Below are 22308 nucleotides of genomic sequence, written 5' to 3'. Positions count from 1 at the left end.
CAAATCCCAATCAGTACTAGCGTGTCTCTGCTGGCACTGACTGCTACATGAATACAATAGGCAGCATCAAGTATATCAATCAAAAATGTATTTGAATTTTTACGACTAATTGCTGGAATAAATGTAGTTACAGTGTGTTACAGCAAGTAAAGAGATGTGGCTTACTGAAGACGATCCTCCCATCCCCGAAACCTGGCAGCCTCCCCCACAGTCTCTTCCACTTCCTGTCTCTCAGTCTCAGCAGGCTGAAGTGAGCGTGGCACAGTGGGCACAGCAGACTGGCATTATGCTGCCTCCCATCAGGACTGGACCACTAGTGTCGCTTTTCATAACAGTTTGCACTGTACCCTTATTTATGACAGTGCAGTGAACTTGGTCAGTTGGACTAAACACTTGTGGCGCTTGATTCACTTTGACTCAGTCACTCCCGAAAGGGGAATAAAGTATGTTAATTTGTTAGCTCCGTCCCTGCTGTCCATGTTGCTGTGTCCAATACTAGTGTAACTGTTACAGTGAGTGGGGAAACAATTATTTGAGATCAAAGAAGCAGCAAAGGGACATCCTCCACCCCATCTTTTCTCACTCTCAGCAGCCAAACAACTATCGATCTGTTTCGACCTCTTCTCCCTCCCTTCCTCCCCCTCCCTCCCTCCCTCCCTCCCTCCCCCTCTCTCTCTCACTCAGCCCTACAATAAGAAACTCACACTCCACTACAGCCGTTCGCTTTTAATAATTTACCCTGTTGCGTAATCCTTTCCCTCGCATGATGTGATTTCGTTTCAAATATGTTTTATTTGAGCATGACAATATACATTACCGTATATACTATATGTACATACAGTATATTCTATTCCACTTGTACAGATATAAGTTCGACCATGAAATGCTCTTTTTTTTTTACTTTGAACAAATACACATACATACAGATAGATATACAGATACAAAACATTAAGATTAAAGAAAAAGAAAGAAAATAAAGAGAAAAGAAAAGAAAAAGCTCTCCATTAACTTTAGTTTCTCAGTTCTATTCTTGACTCTCCCCTAACCCCACCCTATTCCATTGTCAAAAGGTCATTCTGTTGATATTGAGAGAAAAGTGGCAATTTTATTTTTATTTTGCAAGTGCAAGATACTGAATTAGAGGCGACCACACCTTATCAAAATATGGAAGTTTGTCCATAAGAGTGTACCTTATTCTTTCTAAGTAGAGTGTGTTCGTAAGGTCGTTAAGCCACATCTTTGTGGTAGGGGCTTCCTTTTTTTTCCAGTGCATGAGAAGCAATCTCCTTGCAGTGATGAGACTATAGGATAGGAAGCATTGCTGGGCATTGGTCAATTTCATAGTATCATCAGACACTCCTAGAATAACAATAAATGGGCCTGATTCTAGCTGGATTTGTAGTATTTCAGATAATGATTTGAAAACCTTGATCCAATAAGCCTGAACTTTGGGACAATCAACAAAACTATGTAGCAGTGTATCATCTGCTGAGAGGCATTTGTCACATGTCGGAGATATCTCAGGATATATTTTATGTAATCTCTCCTTGGAGTAATGAAGACGGTGCAAAATTTTAAATTTAATTAAACGGTGTCTTTCATTATTAGAGCATTGATGGATGTGCTCCAAACCTCCCTCCCATAGACTGTCCGAAATCTCAGTGCCCATTTCCTCCTCCCACTTTGTTTTTATATGAGTGGAATCAACTGGGTTAAGAGACTGTAAAGTGTCATATATGTACGATATAGCTTTTACTGAGCATGCCGGGAGTCGAAGACATACATCGAGACTAGAGCCTCTAAAGGTTTCAAAGTTTTGTATGTGTTTCCTTACATAGTCTCTTATTTGCAGATATCTAAGGAGGTTGTTTCCTGGTAATTTATATTTACTCTGTATTTGTGCAAGGGAGGCAAATGTGTCTCCAATGTACAAGTCTCCTATTGTGTGAATGCCTGCCCCCTTCCAGAGTTTAAAAGTGCCATCTAGATTAGATGGTGGAAAAGTAGGGTTTCCAACATAAGATATGGGAGCTAGATTGAAGTGTGCTTTAATTTGTTTCCAAATGCACAGAGTACTATGAATCACTACATTGCTATTATATAAAGACTTTTCAATAGTGGAGGGTGACAGAAGGATGGCCCCTATCGTGTAGGGTCGACACGCCTCTTGTTCCATCTGAAGCCAGCTTGGTGGAGTTGCTGTGTCATCTAGCCAGTATGTCATAATCCTAATGTTTGAAGCCCAGTAATATGATATAAAATTTGGGAGTGCTAGACCCCCCTCTCTTTTAGATTTGCAGAGATGCCTCTTGCCAATTCTATGTGTTTTGAAGTCCCACAAAAATGGGTTTATCATGATGTGATTTCGACTCGTATGCACAGCTGTGATTGGTTTCACGCCGGCAGTAAACCAGGAAGCGACGTGGTCACTCACTTGCCCTCACCTCAAATCATTCCCCCGAGGAAGGGTGCGAGGGGACGGACCTAGGTCGCTAGGCTGCGCAGGACAGACGCTATTTTCAGGCAGGCAGTCTGTAAGTCGGCTTACAGTCTTAGTAAGAAAGTATCGCCATATGCAACAGTTTATGCTTCATGACTAATGTTACATCTTCATAGTGGAGTGGAGCTATGACCATAAGCATCGGATCGATGTATACCTGTAACCCGATCCAGCATTTTAGACAGTAACGGAGGCACTGCCTATACTGGTATTGCCAGATCAACTCTAATTATTGCCTTGTTAAAGTGTTACCATGGTGATTTATTTATTTATTGTTGAAAAGACATAAAAGCAACATGAACAGGATACCCATTAGCTTAATAGCAGTTGCCTACATGATGCAAGAACACTAATCAGAAAATATCATAATAATGTTGACTATATTAATCCATAAATACAATTTCCTTGGCCTGGATGACTAAAGTTGACTTTCTTTGAGTGGAAATATTCCCACTAATCGTCCCCAATTACCTAATCAAAAAATCTGTCTCCGTTATGTCACCCAGTGTGCGGTGCTCTTTACAGTTCCTGAAAGATTCAGCCCGATCGCACGTAAAATGGCATAGCACAGACACTTGGCATTCTTATTATAAAATAATATGACATGACTTTTGAAGGGAAGAGAAGACGCGATTGCCAAATGAGTAATATGTAAAGTGCTAATATTACTTCTAATGGCACTCACTCCGAGCCACAGACTATTTGCGACTGCCACAAGCGCACTCACGTTGTAGAGGATGTCCACCCATCCCTCCATGGTGATGCACTGGAAGACGGTGAGAATGGCGAAGAGGATGTTGTCAAAGTTGGTGATGCCATAGTTGGGTCCGATCCAGTACTCCTGACAGGTGGTGTCGTTGGCACAGGTCCTGGCTGGGGCCTCCTGACCACAGGGGAATTCTGCCGCCTGCTCGCCTACAGCAACAAACACACACAAACTAAATAAATACGGTATACAGAGGGCTGCGTTTACATAAACACACAGTATTTTTTAGAATATGCTTGGGACGTGTTATGCACCTCACTGCAAATAGCTTAGTGCTACAATGGCAGTCTATGGGATATTAGCCTACTTCGGTTCAGTCGCCCAAAATGCACATTCAAACAGCGCCATAAACACTCACATGTACATATTGTGACTCATGTACTCACCACGTGATGAAATAATAATCCAAAGTTACGTCAAACGGTCATTTTTGTAGTAAATCCAGACCGAGAACAAAACAAAGATTAACCAAACGAACAGGAGTGTATAACCGAAGTTACTTCCTCATTTGCCATGTGGTGCATGCTCTGTGCGCAGTCATCAGTACCGTGCAGTGTGCACGTCCCTGATTATGGATACCGGTACTTGTGTGGAATCTGATCAAAATATAATTTCAGGCTAAGGGCTTCCCATAGACAACCAGTGTACAGTAGTAGTGATCAATTACGTAAATATGTAATCAATCAAATGGTATCATATCAGAGGTGGATGATACTGACTGTCTGGTTCCCCCTCTTGCTTACCCGTGTCTGTCCTGAAGCAGGTGCGGTGGAACTTGCCCATGTAGAAGTCCAGGCCGATGATGGCGAACATGAGGATGGCGAAGAAGAGCAGCAGGCCGATCTGCAGCAGAGGCACCATGGCTTTCATGATGGACTTCAAAACCACCTGCAGACCTGACACAGACAGGAGAGGGATCCCATTCAGCCACTGAAAACAGCTTTCAGATGACAGGTGTTTTTTTGTTTTGTTTTTATATATATATATTTTCCCGATTTTTTATCCCATTTTACCCCCCATTAGTGCTCATTTTGATTTCTCAGTCCTGGTTGCTACTCCATCCTCTGCCGATCTGGGGAGAGCCGAGACTGGCTCCATGCTTCCTCCGAGACATGGGCAGTCAAACAAGGCCGCTTCTTTTCACCTGACAGAGGAAGCTTCACCGGTAGGACATACTGTAGCACGTGGGAGGTTCACGCTATTCCAACCAGTTCCCCTCCCTCTGAACAGGCGCCCTTAACGATCAGAGGAGGAACCACATTAGCAACCAGGATATTGCATGTTTTTGTGAAGGGGGTTCCTATATGAAGGAAACCCCCGGGAGGCACGGGGAGAACATGCAAACTCCACACAGAAAGGCCATTTTGCCGACCCCACCCGGGCGGTGGGCACTCGAGGACATGCGGACGGGCACGCATTCCTTCAGCGTTCACCTCGTCCCCAGGTGGGAATCGAACCCACGACCTTCGAGCTGTGAGGCGATGACAGGTGTTTTGGAAGAAATATGAGGTGATTTGTGATTACACAGAAGAAAATAAACATGATTGATCATGGCTGGATTGGCTGGATATGTTAGAGGGTCACTTTGCTGATTTTCAACAGCTTTGCATCATTACAATGTCAGTAGTATATCAAGATCAAGATTCCTTTATTTGTCATTTTTGTTATACTTGCATACAACAAAGACGAAAATTGTACCTCGCTAGTATAAGCAGTGCCAAGCTAGACAATAGTCAAGACTAAAGTGAATGCAAAGAATGTTAGATAAAAAGCCAAAGGCACATTCATACATAAAGGGATAAAAACACAAGATAAAAACAGTTTTAGATAGAGCTTCGTGCAAGTACCACATTTAAAGTGCGTTAAGGTACGGTAATTAAAAGAAATAAATGCAAAAAAAAAACTTGCCTCCATGTTGCATGTAGCAGGAGCTCCCCGTTTCGTAAAACGCATCATACATCATTCGGCATGACGTGTTTTACGTAATTTTTATGGAGATTCTGCAAGCGAGTTTCTGAAAGCGAATGGGGGAGCTTTCGCTACAAGCAACATGGAGGGAAGGTAAACATTGTTCATTTGCATATACTACGGGCCCGGCACCATGGGGGGGGGGCTTGTGGGGCCTTTGCCCCCTCAGTTGTATTTTCTGCCCCTCGAGTTATATTCCTCTTCTACTTCTCGCAGCACGACATTGCTGTCTTTCAAAGGCTGTAGCGGGCTCATTTTTAAAGTTAGAGTGAAGCTCCTGGGCTCATATGAAACTAGAAAACCTGCTACCTGCTATATCATGCTAGTTTGTCGGGAAGGGGGTGCAATAACGCTCCGAAGTTAGGCAGATCTTTGGCGAGGGATTTCTTTTTGGCATGGCCATTTTCAAAACCGGGGTATGGTGGCGGTGGCGGTGGCGCAGTCGGTAGCGCTGTCGCCTCACAGCTAGAAGGTCCTGAGTTCGATTCTCGCCTGGGACGCTGTGGGCGCTGGAGTTGTGACCCCCCCATATCTTCAGTGCCCACTGCCCAGGTGGGCTATCTCGTCGAAAGGGCCTTTCTGTGTGGAGTTTGCATGTTCTCCCCGTACCCCCCAGGGGGTTCCTCCGTACATAACCCCCCACTAAAAACATGCAGAAGATCGTCATCCGACCAGTGACGACAACATCTGAAGTTGGTCCAATGATGGTCCAATGAAGGTCCCCGGGCGCTGGAAAGAAAAAGCGACCACTGCTCCTGGCCTGCCCCCTGGAGGAAAGGACAAGCCAGGATGGGTCAAATGCAGAGGACATATTTCACCAGCCACCGTCAGCATGAGTGTGTGTAGTGGCCGCATGCATGTGTTGTAGTGTTTTCGTGTGACAATAAAGACGGGCTTCCGTCTGAAATCGTGTTTTTTATTTATTTATTGCCCCCTCACAATTTTTAACTGCCCCCTCACCTCAGTCACTTCATTCTGGAGCCGGGCCTGATATACTACCGACATTGTAACTAGAAAGCTGGATGAAAATCAGCAAAATCCTCCTTTAATAATGACACAAAAGAAAAATTGGCAGTTTAACTTAATGTTCTACATTATTGTCGAGATAGTTTTTTTATTTCACCTTTATTTTACCAGGAAAATTGCTTGAGATCAAAGATCTCTTTTTCGAGTAAGACCTGGCCAAAATGGCAACATCCATAAAAACAAAAAATAACAAGACGCACGCACAACAAGAACATAAAAGGCAATACAGTCATGAGGAGAATTGAATGTGGGTTGGAGCAGTTAAGAAAAAAGGGGGATGAGATGGGGGGGGAGGGTTAGGGTAAAAGGTAGAAATGAGGAAAAGGGGGTTGGGTGGGGAGGGGTTCTAAATACAAATAATTTTTAAATAGTGTAGCACATTCTCTCAAGCCATAAAAAGCTGTAAAAATGTGACATTGAGATGTTGGTAAGGTGACTCACTGGGGATGCCCGAGACCAGTTTGAGGGGCCGTAACACCCTCACCGCCCTCAGTGTTCTTAGGTCGAAGTCGGCCCCGGCAGTGGCCAGGATCCTGCACACACAACAACAGTACAGATTGAACATCAGTGGTTTAGTTTAGTTTGAGTTTCGTTTGGTTTATTTCAGTCAATTTAACATAATACAATTCAATACAGTTGTTATTATATGCTGACAGAAAGCAAACAGGGGAAAAAAGAAAACAATAAGTCATTGCTTGTGAAGCATTGACAAAACCAAAATGGGTTGTGACGAAAAGGTGTAGGCTGAAGCCTTCGCTACCCTTTTTACATGAGATATTTTTTATAGTTAGCTGTGGATTTATATATAGTGGTACATCTGGATGTGGACATGCTGGACTCTTGCAGACAGAGTACTGTTGTTTGCATTGGCTTGCCTGAATGTAAATAATAAAAAAATGTCCAAACTAAAAGTAAATACGGTAATGTAATATGATTTGGATGGAGAGCTTGTGAAATTGTGATGGTCAAGCTTCTCCTTTGCAGAGTTGGTAAGTGACTAAGTACAAATACTTCATTACTTTTTTCGATTTTCAGGTATTTGTACTTTACTGAGTATTTATTATTCTGACAACTTTTTACCCCCTACATTTTAACACAAATATCTGTACTTTCTGCTCCTTACATTTTCAAAACAGGCTACCGGTAGTTACTTTAGTTTTAATCCACAACAGACAAAAACAATGTAACATTGTTTGTCTGTCACTCTCGTCTTGTGCTCTCCCAGTTTTCACGCATTATGTGCACCTTTTATACATCTTAAAACATGTTTGGAGGGGATCTTTTAAATGTAATAGTCTTCGAACTATATTAATATGATGTTAGCTTTGCACAGAAACAGCCTTTGATACTTTACATTTCAGAGCCTGTACTGTTTTACTTTTACTTGAGTAAACAAGTTAAATCAGTACTTCCACTTTTTTTTACACAAGTAGCCTAACTGTACTTCTACCCTTCTGTTGTGCTCGGGTCAATTTGACCCGGGAAGACAGGGCAAATCAAGCATCTGCTCAACAAGACAAAATACAAGGGTTAATTAAAGAATGTGTGTACTTCTCCCATGTCTGCTCATTTGTGATTACTACAGCAGAATAAAATCGCAATTCATTTTTCTGCCCCACGACATGTATTGATACGTGACATTTTTGAATTCCATTGTACTAAATTGAATTTCATTACATAATCCAGATCCTAATCCAGATTAGGAATGCGATGGCCTTGGATGAATCTATGATATTTGGATGGCATTTAGGGCTGAGTATCTAAAAAGGATTGATCCTGGACCAATATATGATAATGACTGATAATTCTAAGGTATGAAAAGTATTGAGAAGCTTCAAAATGTTGTATTCTTTAATTATGAACTAAACCTGAGTCTGAGTCTATAAACGCATCACGTACAATGTTACACAGAATATAATGCAACAAAGAAAACTATTCGACGGGAAAAAGTTTCAGAACTGGTATCGCCATCAAAAAATCTCCAATGATATCCAACACTGGCAGTGATACAATTTTATTGTTATGCTTTGGTGATGCAATATGTATTGCTGTTTTATACTGGGGACTGTGATGCATTCGTCAAATTTATTCTCCATTCCATGGCAGTAAAACAGAAATAATATCCTTTTATTCGGTATTTCAAATGCTTTTTCTTCTTCTTCTTTTTGTCATTTCAGGAAGCTCATTGAGCATCACTTCAAGTGATGTTTCATTTATAAAAGAAAACAATCAGTTGTTGGTGTCAATTGAACTGCACAATACCATTTGGGAAATACTGCAATATAAGATGTTATCACAACCTCCACACACACACAGTCCCACACACATAACCCATCTATCAGCTTCCTTTTACCTCAGCAAACATCATATTGCACCGTGCATACTGCACCATGATCTGTGTCAACCAAATAGAAATACATCTTTTACAGCTTCAAAATAAAAACTTGTTTTTAGTTGTCACATCATGCTATGAGAAAATCCAAAGCACAGCCAACACATTTCAAAGATGAAAGAGAGATCTTGGATCCAAATAATACCATGGAAAAACAAAGGTTAAGAAAATGTCAGTACAGTAGTGGGAATTTAGCTTATATGCTTTGTTTTATCCAGGCAGTAAAGTTTGACCTCTCTTCTTGTTTTGTTTTTTTCAAATGTTTATAGACAAGGCACTCGCAGTGCAGGCTCGCTAGCCCACCCTGTAGCTCACCAAGCTGGCCCTCGCATACGCAGCTCGCCCGCTGCGTGGCCTCGCCCGCAGCTCGGCTGCTGCGTGGCCTCGCCTGCCCTATTGGTGTGTGCGAAATGTCTCCCTCTCTCTCTCCCTCAGTCGCTCCCCCCCTCTCTCTCTCCCTCAGTCTCTCCCCCTTTCTCTCCCTCTCCTAGTCTCTCCATCTCCTCCCTCTCTCTCAGTCTCTCTCTCGTGTGTGTGTGTGTGTGTGTGTGTGTGTGTGTCACTGATGACATCATGTCACAATGATGTCACAATGCCTAGGTATGACATCCCTGATGACATCATCACTAATGACATCATCACTGAACTATAGCCTCAGCCTTAGGGCAATCAGCCTTAGGGCAATTCATCTGCCCTAATTAAAAAATCTGTCTCCATCAGGTCACCTTCACGGGTGCTCTTTACACTTCCTGAAAGTTTCAGCCCGATCGCCCGTAAAACTGCATAGCTGCGGCCGAACACAGAACTTGAAACAAACAGTGAACAGAGCCCACACATAATCAATTTTATATACTAGGCATCGATTCCTAGGCTTAGCCGCTGCGTGGGCTCGCCTACTATATCTTATAGTGACTGAGAACAGGTCTGAGAGCAGGTCACGTGGGGGATGGGTTTACCCAGGCTATCACTGACTCAGAGCGAGCAGAGCCACCAGAGACACACCCACGGAGGAGGAGTTTGCAGTAGAGGGGGGTGGGGGTGCTGTTATATTGAAGGAAATTACTGTTCAGATGTTTCAGGTCAGAAAATATTAGCTTCAGAGTCAGTGATTTGCTTGAAATGCTTCATTTCACAAAAGGCTCAATATCTCAGCTTGTAGATGGAAACGCCTGTTTTTGCTGTTTTTGACCTATCTTCTCCGGCTGATAACTAAAGAACGGAAAATGATATCAATAAACTTTTTTTTGCTGCTGATACAATAGAGTCTCATCGTTCTTTGTGCGTGTTCGGTGTTTACATAGTAATATCACACAATATTCTGTGGGCCTCGAGAAATCACTGAAAACGCTCTGAAACTCTGGCACTGGGAGCGTCCGTTCTCCAAAAGTGGCTGGCACTCAATGAGTTAAAGTGAAATAAAGTCTCTGTCGACCAGCATCACTTTCACCGGCGCACCTATGATGTTGCTGCTTGCTGAAGCGTCTCCTCACATGAGAGCAGCTTAACAAGAGTTTTATGTTTTAAGTAACCTTGGACTGAGACTTCAAAATAAGAGCTCAAATTTCAAAATAAAAGTTCTATTACTTGTACCAAATGAAATTATGTCTAAATAATAAATACAGCTTAAATTAACTCTCAATGTGACATTGGCCTTATACACATTACACAAAATATACACATTATGTATAACCATATACTTGTAACAGTTACAACACACACCTGCCAACATTAGGCTGTGAAAAAGAGGAGCCCTTTGGAAATTGAGCCCTTTGAAATTGTTTTTTTTCCCCTCACCAAAATGTAGCCTAAGTTTGGAGTGTTATTTAGATACCTTCCTGACAAACTAGCATGACAGTCACAGGGTTGGTACAAATCGATTCCTTAGATCTTCTAGTTTCATATGATACCAGAAACTTCACTCTGGCTTTAAAACGGAGTCTGCCGCAGCCTCTGAAAATAAATAAAAAATGAAATAAATGAAATAAAATAAAATAAATCACAAATTTGTGATATTAAAAAAAAAAAAAAACTTCACCGGAAGTAAAACATGCAGTGTTTTGTTTTGTTTTTTGCCCCACGTAGGCTACATTATTAAGCTTCTCTGGGGTCAATACGCCACTGGTGACCGAAACATTAATTTGTTAGCAAGTAGGAGGAGCTTAACGTAACCTAGGGAGGGGGGGGGGGAGAAACCGTGTTTTACTTCCGGGGAGGTCAAGGAAAAGGTAGGAAAAGGAGTTAGGAGTAGTGACTATTCGGATGGAGCCCAGGAGGCCCAAGTTCAGAGCACTGCTTTTCACCATTAGGTGTCAGACTTCACCAAACATTTAGTTGGGGTTTATTACTCTTTTGAAGAATTCCTCAGATTTATACTAAATGTCAGGATTTTGACCTGGATTAGTCAACAACACTACTAAATTCCCATATACATTGATTTTCAGCAGAAAAAAGTGGGAAAAGTGTTTAGTATTTCTTATAATTTCACAATCCATTTACAATGGAAACAGCCAATTACGTTTCTCTGTTCTCTCTCTGTTTAAATTTTGGTCCCACTGATGATGTCATCAGTGATGTCATAAATCACTGATGATGTCATAAGTGATGTCATCCGTGATGTCACTTGAGCAATTGTGACATCAGACATCAGCATTGTGACATCATTGATGATGTCATCAGTGATGTCATAAATCCTTCTCCGCAGAGGCAAGTAGGACCGGTGGCTCTTCCCTGCCTATTACCTCATTAGTTGAGCAGTGTCTCTACAAGACCATCTGTCAAAATGGTGAACTTTACTGTAGACCAAATCCGTGGCATCATGGACAAGAAGGCCAACATCCGTAACATATCTGTGATTGCGCACGTAGACCACGGAAAGTCAACCCTGACAGACTCGCTGCTTGCGAAGGCTGGGATCGTTGCCTCAGCTCATGCTGGAGAGGCCCGTTTCACAGACACGCGCAAAGACGAGCAGGAGCGCTGCATTACCATCAAGTCTACAGCCATCTCTCTGTACTATGAGCTGAGTGAGAACGACTTGGCTTTCATCAAACAGCCCAAAGATGGGGCCGGTTTCTTGATCAACCTGATCGATACCCCAGGCCACGTTGACTTCTCCTCAGAAGTGACTGCTGCTCTCCGTGTCACTGACGGAGCCCTGGTCGTGGTGGACTGCGTGTCTGGTGTGTGTGTGCAGACAGAGACAGTGCTGCGTCAGGCCATTGGTGAGCGTATCAAGCCTGTGCTGATGATGAACAAGATGGACCGTGCCTTGCTGGAGTTGCATCATGAGCCTGAAGAGCTCTACAAGACCTTCCAGCGCATTGTTGAGAATGTCAACGTCATCATCTCCACATATGGAGAGGATGAGGGTGGACCCATGGGCAACATCATGATTGACCCAGTCGTTGGTACAGTTTGCTTCGGTTCTGGACTCCACGGCTGGGCCTTCACTCTCAAGCAATTTGCTGAGATGTATACAGCCAAGTTCGCTGCCAAGGGTAACTCCAACATGTCACCAGACCAGCGCAGCAAGAAGGTGGAAGACATGATGAAGAAGCTGTGGGGTGACTGGTTTTTTGACCCAGATACTAACAAGTTCAGCAAGACTGCTAATCGACCTGATGGCAGTAAACTGCCCCATACCTTTTGCCAACTCATTCTGAAGCCCATCTTCATGGTGTTTAATGCCATCATGGACTCCAAGAAGGAGGAGACCGCCAAACTGATTGAGAAGCTGGAAGAGAAGCTGGATATCAAGCTGGATACTGCAGACAAGGAGAAGGAGGGCAAGCCGCTGCTGAAGGCTGTGATGCGTTGCTGGCTGCCTGCCGGAGAAGCTCTGCTGCAAATGATCACCATTCACCTGCCTTCGCCTGTCACTGCCCAGAAGTACCGCTGTGAGCTGCTCTATGAAGGACCTGGAGATGATGAGGCTGCCATGGGTATCAAGAACTGTGACCCCAAGGCCCCCTTGATGATGTACATCTCAAAGATGGTGCCCGCCAGTGACAAGGGTCGTTTTTATGCTTTTGGACGCGTGTTCTCTGGCAGTGTCTCAACTGGCCTGAAAGTCCGCATTATGGGACCAAACTTCACCCCTGGAAAGAAAGAGCACCTCTATGTCAAAGTCATTCAGAGGACCATTCTGATGATGGGCCGTTACAACGAGCCCATTAAGGATGTGCCATGTGGTAACATTGTGGGTTTGGTTGGAGTGGACCAGTACCTTGTCAAGACAGGAACCATCACCACCTTCGAGCATGCACACAACATGAGGGTGATGAAGTTTAGTGTCAGCCCTGTGGTGAGAGTGGCTGTGGAGGCCCAAAACCCTGCTGACCTGCCCAAGCTGGTGGAGGGCTTAAAACGTCTGTCTAAATCCGATCCTATGGTGCAGTGTTTTATTGAGGAGTCTGGACAGAACATCATTGCTGGAGCTGGAGAGCTGCATCTGGAGATCTGCCTGAAGGATCTGGAGGATGAATACGCATGCATTCCACTTAAGAAATCTGACCCTGTGGTGTCCTACAGAGAGACCGTGAGTGAAGTGTCAAGTGTAATGTGTCTGTCAAAGTCCCCCAACAAGCACAACCGCCTGTTCATGAAGGCCCGTCCCTTCCCAGACGGCCTGGCAGAGGACATCGAGACGGGTGAGGTATCCAATCATCAGGAGCTCAAAGAACGTGCTCGTTATCTGGCCGACAAGTACGAGTGGGATGTCACAGAGGCCCGTAAGATCTGGTCCTTCGGACCTGATGGAGCTGGCCCCAACCTGTTGGTGGATGTGACCAAGGGAGTGCAGTACCTTAACGAGATCAAGGACAAGGTTGTGAGGGGCTTCCAGTGGGCAAGCAAGGAGGGTGCCCTCTGTGAAGAGAACATGCGTGCTGTTCGCTTCGACATCCATGACGTGACGCTGCATGCGGACTCTATCCATCGCGGTGATGGCCAGATCATGCCCACAGTCCGCAGAGTGCTGTATGCCTGCCAGCTCACCGCTGAGCCCAGACTCATGGAGCCCATCTACCTGGTGGAGATCCAGTGTCCTGAGCAAGTGGTGGGAAAGATCTACGGTGTGTTGAACAGGAAGCGTGGACACGTGTTTGAGGAACCAACACGTGTCAGAGGAACACCCATGTTCATTGTCAAGGCCTACCTGCCTGTCACCGAGTCATTCGGTTTCACGGCTGACCTGCGTTCCAACACTGGTGGCCAGGCCTTCCCACAGTGTGTGTTTGACCACTGGGAGGTGCTCAAGGGAGACCCAAATGAAGCTTCAAGCAAGCCTGCCCAGATTGTCGCCGAGATACGCAAACGCAAGGGGCTCAAAGAAGGCATCCCTGCTCTGGACAACTACCTGGACAAGTTGTAAAACCTGGCTCCCACTTGCCTCTTCTCATTCCTCTCCTTCCATCAATTTCCCTCCACATTGTGGGACAGGACTGTAGAGAACACCTGAGCACTAATGTTTGCCAACAGGATTGATGTAATAAATAAACAGTTACAAAAATTATAAACCATGAATTAATCTTACAATAAGAATGTGAATTGTGTGTGTGTGTGTGTGTGTGTGTGTGTGTGTGTGTGTGTGTGTGTGTGTGTGTGTGTGTGTGTGTGTGTGAGAGAGAGAGAGAGTGAGCAGAATTGTGTTCGGCCACAGCTATGCCATTTTACGAGTGAATCAGGCTTAATCTTTCAGGCAGTGCAAAGGGCACCCCCTGTGGGTGACTTAACAGAGCTGAATTTTTTTAATTACGTAATTAGCTGCGATTAATTGCCCTAATTACCTAATGATAACTATTAGCTAACTTGTTAAGATTGTCCGCAAAGCATTACACCTGAGCATTTGTCTCTTTCTATTTAATAGGAAAGTGAATACATTGTGAAATAAATTCCTACAAAAATGTGTTACTGTAGCTAACTTGATTGATTGGTCACCTAATTGAACAAATCATACATTTTTCTGCCTTGAGAAAATGTTTCAATAAGAAAAACTATCTGCGCATATGGTCATCATTGAAGCGTGAGAAGCTGTCCAAAACACTCTTGAGATATGTAGCTTGGGGTGGGGGGGGGGGGGGGGGGGGGGGTGAAACGATAACCGGTTTTAATGATAACCGTGAGCAAATTCCTTATGATAACCGTACGTTTTGAAAAACATTGTAAATACTGTCCATCAGCCACCGTCTCTGAGATGCAGACACGCAGCGCAGCCTTGGAGAAATGATTTCAGTGAGTGTATCAATCCCTTTTTGGGTCTGAGTTTTCAATATTATAATTTTGGTCACTATAATCGTGATTTGAAATTTTCATATAGTTTCATCTCTAATGGGGGGGGGGGGGGGCAATATCATACCTTTCATTTGCTGCTTCTTCATTATATACAGTTTTAGCTAAGATCTGCGCCATCAGATCAAGGGAAGATGCATCGCTCTGCCCACAATATGAATCTATTTATTGTTTTCTGTCAGCACCTCTGTTCTGTGAGCAACAATAAGACGAGCGACAATAAGCACTTCCGGTGACCATTTTTCAGAGTAAAAGAACCTTTTTGCACAAGCCTAGAGCACACAGAAGCCATTGGAAAATGATAAATTTGCAGCATGAGCGCCTAGAGGAAAGTGACCCTATGTGCCCAGTGCCTGTACCTGAAGAGCAGCATGAGAGCCTGGAGGAAAGTGACCCTATGTGCCCAGTGTCTGTACCTGAAGAGCAGCATGAGAGCCTGGAGGAAAGTGACCCTATGTGCCCAGTGCCTGTACCTGAAGAGCATGAGAGCCTGGAGGAAAGTGACCCTATGTGCCCAGTGTCTGTACCTGAAGAGCAACATGAGAGCCTGGAGGAAAGTGACCCTATGTGCCCAGTGTCTGTACCTGAAGAGCAGCATGAGAGCCTGGAGGAAAGTGACCCTATGTGCCCAGTGTCTGTACCTGAAGAGCAGCATGAGAGCCTGGAGGAAAGTGACCCTCAGTGTCTGCCCCTGGGACTTGATTTTGCTCTTATTATTACTACTACAGTACTACCACTACTTCTACTACTCCTACCACTACTAGCACCACCAATGTCAGCTGGACAGACAGGCTTCCACCAGAACATCACATTAGAGAACAGAGAGCCATCCAGTACAAGTGGTGCTGCATGTTGGTATGCAAGGGGGAGTTCAGAGTAGAGGGTGGAGGACAGCAGCTCTGAATTTAAATGTTCATCATTCAAAACAGACATTCTCCATAAGCATGCCGTGACTCCTCTCTCTCTCTCTCTCTCTCTCTCTCTCTCTCTCTCTCTCTCTCTCTCTCTCTCTCTCTCTCTCTCTCTGTCTCTCTCTCTCTCTCTCTCTCTCCCTCCCTAGGCGGGCATTCTGTATAATCAAGACTGCCCAAAACCGGCCATTCCTCCGGTTAACCACCATCTGCCTGCCCCTCAGCCTTTTCACACTGATGAGGACAGAAAGGAGACAGATTTCTTTCACTCGCGCAATCCCTTTGTTTTCTCCGAGCAGCGGGGGATGAAGTGGAGGGCAAACCCACACAAACCCCAGTAGAGTTTTAGCCTGACATAAATAAACAGGATATGTCTTTTAAAGGGGAGGAAAGGGAGAAGAACAAGGTGATGGAGGAGGGGAAGGGTAGAAAAAGAGGTGGCGAAACCGTATACAAATATGGACACAGCCACCGTGACGAGAGTAGTTTGGCATTTTGACTGTCGCCATCTTGGTTATTTGGAGCCAGATGCAGCTGGCTCAAGACCAGGGGTTTCCCACAGAGCCACAGCACCGCCTGCTATTGGTCCGTGAATGGCAAGCTGCGCGAGCACTGGACAGCCTGTCAATCACGCCCCAAAAATATAGTCTACTTTATCGTCTATTTTACTCTAACTGGGACAATAATTGAGTGAAATGATGAACAGGAAAGAGAAAAAAGGAGCTTCTTGGATACTTAGAGACAGATTTTCAATTCCGAAGTAAAGTACATGTCTACTGCAATAGTTAAACAAACCATGTACATCTTCAAGAATAGACAGGGGCACAAAACGCAACGCGTTTCAACCTCTCTGGTCTTCGTCAGGCTGTAGGGCTGATGAACATCATGCTGTATCATGGACGCCAGAGGGAACTATTATAAGAGCCCACTTTTGAAAACCATTAGTTTACGCATGCACGCACGAACACACGCACACGCACGCACACGCACACACACACACACACACACACACACACACACACACACACACACACAGACACACACACACACACACACACACACACACACACACACACACACACACACACACACACACACACACACACATTCACTATCCTAGCCTATACAGATGCCCTCCTCTCACCTCAAGAGCAGCGTCTCCTTACAATGGAGTCACACACACACACACACACACACACACACACACACACACACACACACACACACACACACACACACACACACACACACACACACACACACTTTTAACAAGAGCCAGGCGGAAAAGTTAAATTTCCCCGGTGGCCTCAGTTCACCAACAGAAACCGTTTGTTGAGAGGCAAAATGTCACAGTAGTATTTAATGCTGCCAAACCTTTTATAAAACAAAGCAGAAAAAGTCCAGTATAGAGGTTGATGGAGCCTCTCCACTTAATGAATGTTGCACCTTGATAACGATCAAGGCGGATTCGCGGCTGGATCCCGGGGGAAAACGTATTTAGTGGCAGTGGGGCAGAAAAACAGTGTGACACTTCTGACTTGTTAGAGAGGAAGATGAGATGCTGCAACTGACCTATAGGGATGTAATTGTGCCGTTTGTTTTTGCAAAGAGTGAAGTAACCACACACTCATTTCCCATGAATTTAATTTGAATAAAATAGGGTTAGTGTTTTGTGACTCAGGGATCAGAGAGCACCAGCGTATCCAATGCACCCCGGCTGTGTGTCATGACACCTCATACCTACTTTGAGACATCCAGCTCACTTACTTTGTCAAGTAATTGTGACAAACTAGGTCTCTGCTAAAAGACTGTATTGTACATGTACGTATTTGAGACTAATTCCCACCATGTCAGCCTATATGACATGTAGTTGCTTTTTGGACAAATGGCTTTGGAACTGAAGCAACAAAGAAGCTATTTATTGTAGCCTAGATGTTCTTCCGACAAGGGCTATTAAACACCCGTCCCTGTGACTGGTGGAGGCTGCGCAGCCATTGTGCAGCATCACATTTTGGCCATTAATCGCCTAATTGGCCCTAATTACCAAATTAATAAATCCGGCTCCGTTAGGTAACCCGCAGGAGTTTACACTTCCTGAAAGATTCAGCACGATCGCACGTAAAATGGCATAGCTGTGGCCGAACACAATTTCTGCTCACTCACTCACTCAGACTCACACACACACACTCACTCAGACTCACACACGCACGCACACACACACACACACACACACACACACACACACGCACACACACACATGCACACACACACACAGACTTCACATTCCTATTCGTTCTGATACCCGTTGGAGTATACAATCATTGGTCATTCAGTCAGGCTTCGCTCAGAGAGTTGGTATGCAGCCTCTCCTCTCTACTCCCCAGAGGGTTTTCATAGTCCACTTCCCTGGCCGATTCAAATTCCGTGCAGGTGCGCTCCTCCACTCAGGTGTGCTCTATCAGTAGCTAACTAATGGAGCTCTCCATGGTGCCAAACCTGTGTTGACACATTTTGGCCACTAATGAACCATTTTTTGCCCATTTAGTCAGCCCTAATTACCTAATTCAAAAATCTGGCTCTGATAGATCACCCGCAGGGGTGCTCTTTTCACTTCCTGAAAGATTCAGCACGATCACAGATAAAATGGCATTGCTGTGGCCGCCGAACACAATTTCTATTCTGTTCTGTTTCTGTGTGAGGGGGTGGGGGAGAAGAAGAGTTGTGGAGGGGAAAGAGAGGAAGAGGGGGGTGGGAGGGAGGATATGCATTAATACACTTAGTTAGCGCCACGCAGCCAGTGTCTGTCCAATCAGCCGGCTCTATTTCCCCCTCTGGCTGGGGCTGCTATTGCGCAAATGGAGCTGGTGTGAGCCACCTGATTCCACAGGGAGCGACCAGCGCAAACCACGCTGGAGTCGCAGATGGCCGACAGTGGAGGTTGCAGTCAATAACAACACCCAGGTTGCACCCCAAACTGCATCATATGATTATCCATATCAGAAGTGGATAGTGCTGACAAGCCAATATATCGGTCTAACTGCACACAATTGCACAATTGTGCTGATCATCATATTGCGGCAAACAACCACCCAATATGAATCAAAATATAATTCCTAAAAGCACTGATTTATGCCCTCCCCCAAAAGACCCCATCTTCGATATACATCAGTTGGACAATGGCCTAAAAAGTCAAATCTATCCTGCATATGGACAGAGAAGTGGTAAACAAAGTGTGGGTGGTTTACACTCTACTGTACTGCATCTCTGTAGCTGTAATCCTATACTACAGTATCCTTAACATGAACTCATTCCTTATGACATGATGAGCCAGTCCAAATCCCTCAGGATCACGTGTGATCGTCAGTGTAATGTCACACAGCAGCACATCATTAACGCGTTTGATTCCACTAAAAGCGAAAGTCCCTTCTCTGCCTCTGCTGCTTGGTAATTAATCCTGGCTTAGGACACTCCCTGCTGGCTCACTTGGAAGAACAGCAAAATGATCGGTGGACTTGCAAAAAAATTGACTTGTGAGCATCTCTGACACACACACGCGCGCTAGTTTGCACGCACGCGCACGCATGCACGCAGGCACACACCTCATCATGACTGTGTCAGATTCAAGGTATTATTACACCCGACAGGTGAAACGACATGCATGTACATCTAGTGGAGCCAATCAGTGAAATGCTGCTGCTGTGTACTGTCATGATGAGATGAGGTCAAGGGGCAACCTCCGGAACTGTGTACAAGTGCCTTAAACGTGCATTCTTTCTAATGGCCAGCAGGGGGTGACTACACTGGCTCCAAAAAGAAGTCCGATTGTAAGAAGTCAATGGGAAAATTAGTTCTCACTTGATTTAAGACCTCAGAAAACACTTTCCTAATGAGTTTATGGCCTCAATTGCTAGTTTCAAGTCTTCTTCAATACATCATGATGCTTTTCTTTTTTTAATATGATCCCATTTAGAGTAAAATAGACAATAAAGCAACTATCTTTTGGGGTGTGATTGACAGGTCGCTTCCAGTGATCGTGCAGCTCGCCGATCGCGGACCGATAGCAGGTGGCACTGCGGCTCTGGTCTGACCCGTGGTCTCGCACTAGCCACTTCTGGCTACAAATAGCCAAGACGGCAATAGCCAAAAACGGGAGTCCACAAACCAATGGGTGATGTCACATCACGGCTATGTCCAGTTTTCATACGGTCTATGGATGAGATCGGATTATACTTCGCCGATAGCTGTGGTGAAATTAAATGATGAAATTCAGGTAATTATCTTTGACCCATATCTTTTTTTAGAGAAGCTCTCTTTAAATGATGTTTTGTCCTCAGATGCTTTTCCAGTCTAAACTATATACCAGCCAGGACATCAGGACCACAATGGAAATAGGTTTTACGACTTTATTGTGATATCCTGATGAATGACTTTATACTGTATGCTTGTTTATTGTATTTTTAATTTGTCAAATAAATTCAATCAATCAATAATAGGAAAAACCCAACAAGTCGTCCAACTTACATGATTACAGTATTCGTTTTACATTGTTATATACAGCAACAGCCTGGGGGAAAGTTACATTGATACATACAAACAAACAAACTTGTGAACTACAACACAGTCCTATACACCTGGCCACTGAGCAGGGAGTAGTTGTAAATGTTTGGCTGTGGACGTGATATTGTGTGGATATCATATCATTGTGTAATGTAGATAAAGAAATACTAAGCAAACAGGTTCATTCCCAACCATAAACTGACGTGGTGGGAGACAGTAGGTATGTTGAACATCCAGCCACTCTATAAAAGTGCTATTTTGTCAACCAAGGACTTCAAGCATATTTTAAAAACTCTGTTACCATAACTTACGAAGTATACTCTTTCCCAATTTTTAAAGTCCATCATATCTCAAAGTACAAGCCTGTTTTACTATGTTCACAACCAGTACAAACATGAGCAAACCTTTCACAGCCTCAAAATGCACATACAACTACAACATGTTTAACTGTTGGTGCTGCCATCAAAAAGCTCAATCAGTCACTTGCTTTGAGAGATTCATGATTCAACAATTCATGAAACAGCCAATAGTGTGGCAACACACAACACAAAAAATAATTCAAAACTATGAATCGATTGTCGAAATAGTTGTCAATTAATTTTCTGACGATCGACTAATCGTTGCACCTCTATACACAACTTGTCATGACTTGGGATTTGAAGAGTAAGGTAAGAAGGTAAATGTATCCACCACCTTCAACCTTCACATGCTTACTTTCCACTGTGCTATTTCAATATCAAACTACTTCCTGTTTCCAAGGAGGTTGTTGCTCGTCATATCTCCTCCTTGCAATCCTTTCAGATAAATAATGTCTTGGACTATTTTCAATAATGAAGACTACTTACAGCTAACGCCCAGTCCAGGTCATATCACAGTGTACGCCCCCTTTCTTTGAGATTGTATAACCCATTCATTGTTAGGCTCGCCCCCTTTTCATTGAAGCTGTCTCCTTATCCATTCACAGTTTACCACGCTGCGTGGCAATAACCAATCAGCCCAAGCTATTCCTTTCCAGCTGATCCCAATCACCTAATCAGCGTAGTAAATCAGAGTCCATGATGTTTTACTCTGTTTGCTATGTGCCGTGTATGTGCCATGTGTCATTCTCAGTTATTGATCATCGCTGAAGCAGTTGTTTTCGCCCCACCTCCTCCCCTGACCACCAGCATCGTCATGACTCCTGAAGAATTCCATATGGGGGATTTCCTATCCTATTCTTCACTGATGACGCCCTCTCATCATCTCAGGAGAGCGTCATCATATCATGGAGTCATACGCCAACATTAATTTGTTGTATCATTAAAGCTTGTTAAACTTTCTACTAGTCTCTCATGATTGAAATGGATTTATCTCACTTGTTGTGCATGGAGCATCTTATTTGCATTTGGAGACATTGGGATTGAGACTTTTGAGGACCGTCTATCCAGCTTCTTCCCACGTTTCCCCAATAACAGAGGACATCAGATAAAGCCAAATGACCCATTAGAGCACCTGACCCCAGCCCACTGTTACTGCCCTGATGTTAGCTTGTTCTGCTGTGTTGACATAAGGAAACATAATCCTCCAACCTCCCATTACATGAACTCAAACAAACACAGCTCAGCAGATTTTCCAGATGAAAATCAGCCCACTTAAATGCAAAATAACAAAATGATATTGTGTATAATTCAATAATAATAATAATAATAATAATAATAATAATAATAATAAATATAGCCGCAAGCGGCGATGCGGGGTCCAAGCTTCCGGTGACTTGGGGGGTGTATGTCAGATAATATAGACACTGAATTGCACATTTAGTCAGAGTTGGTATGTGCACAAGTGCACAAAGTTTGGTTGAGATTTGGTGACCTGACCGGGTTCAAGCAGTAGTAGCAGTAGTAATAGTAGTGTTAGTGTA

At 44.0% G+C, this 22308-nt stretch overlaps 1 protein-coding gene and 1 pseudogene across 2 annotated transcripts in view; one reads left to right on the top strand and one right to left on the bottom strand.

Annotated features, from left to right (window-relative positions):
* Window positions 1–22308, bottom strand: part of cacna1ba (calcium channel, voltage-dependent, N type, alpha 1B subunit, a) — a gene marked incomplete at both ends in the record, with an annotated part of 174332 nt that overhangs the window by 111509 nt on the left and 40515 nt on the right. The window contains 3 exons of the mRNA XM_083644732.1: window positions 3228–3415; window positions 4010–4162; window positions 6702–6793. Coding sequence (XP_083500858.1) covers window positions 3228–3415; window positions 4010–4162; window positions 6702–6793 — 433 coding nt within the window. The remainder of the gene's footprint in view (window positions 1–3227; window positions 3416–4009; window positions 4163–6701; window positions 6794–22308) is intronic.
* LOC310783341 (elongation factor 2b pseudogene) lies at window positions 11421–14101 on the top strand (annotated as a pseudogene). Its single transcript has one exon. The product of its transcript is annotated as an elongation factor 2b pseudogene (transcript).

Source organism: Poromitra crassiceps (genome assembly GCF_964638095.1).
Source record: "Poromitra crassiceps genome assembly, chromosome: 10".
Classification (NCBI taxonomy): domain Eukaryota; kingdom Metazoa; phylum Chordata; class Actinopteri; order Beryciformes; family Melamphaidae; genus Poromitra; species Poromitra crassiceps.
Note: the sequence above shows the minus strand (reverse complement) of the source record. Positions and strands in the feature narration are given on the sequence as shown.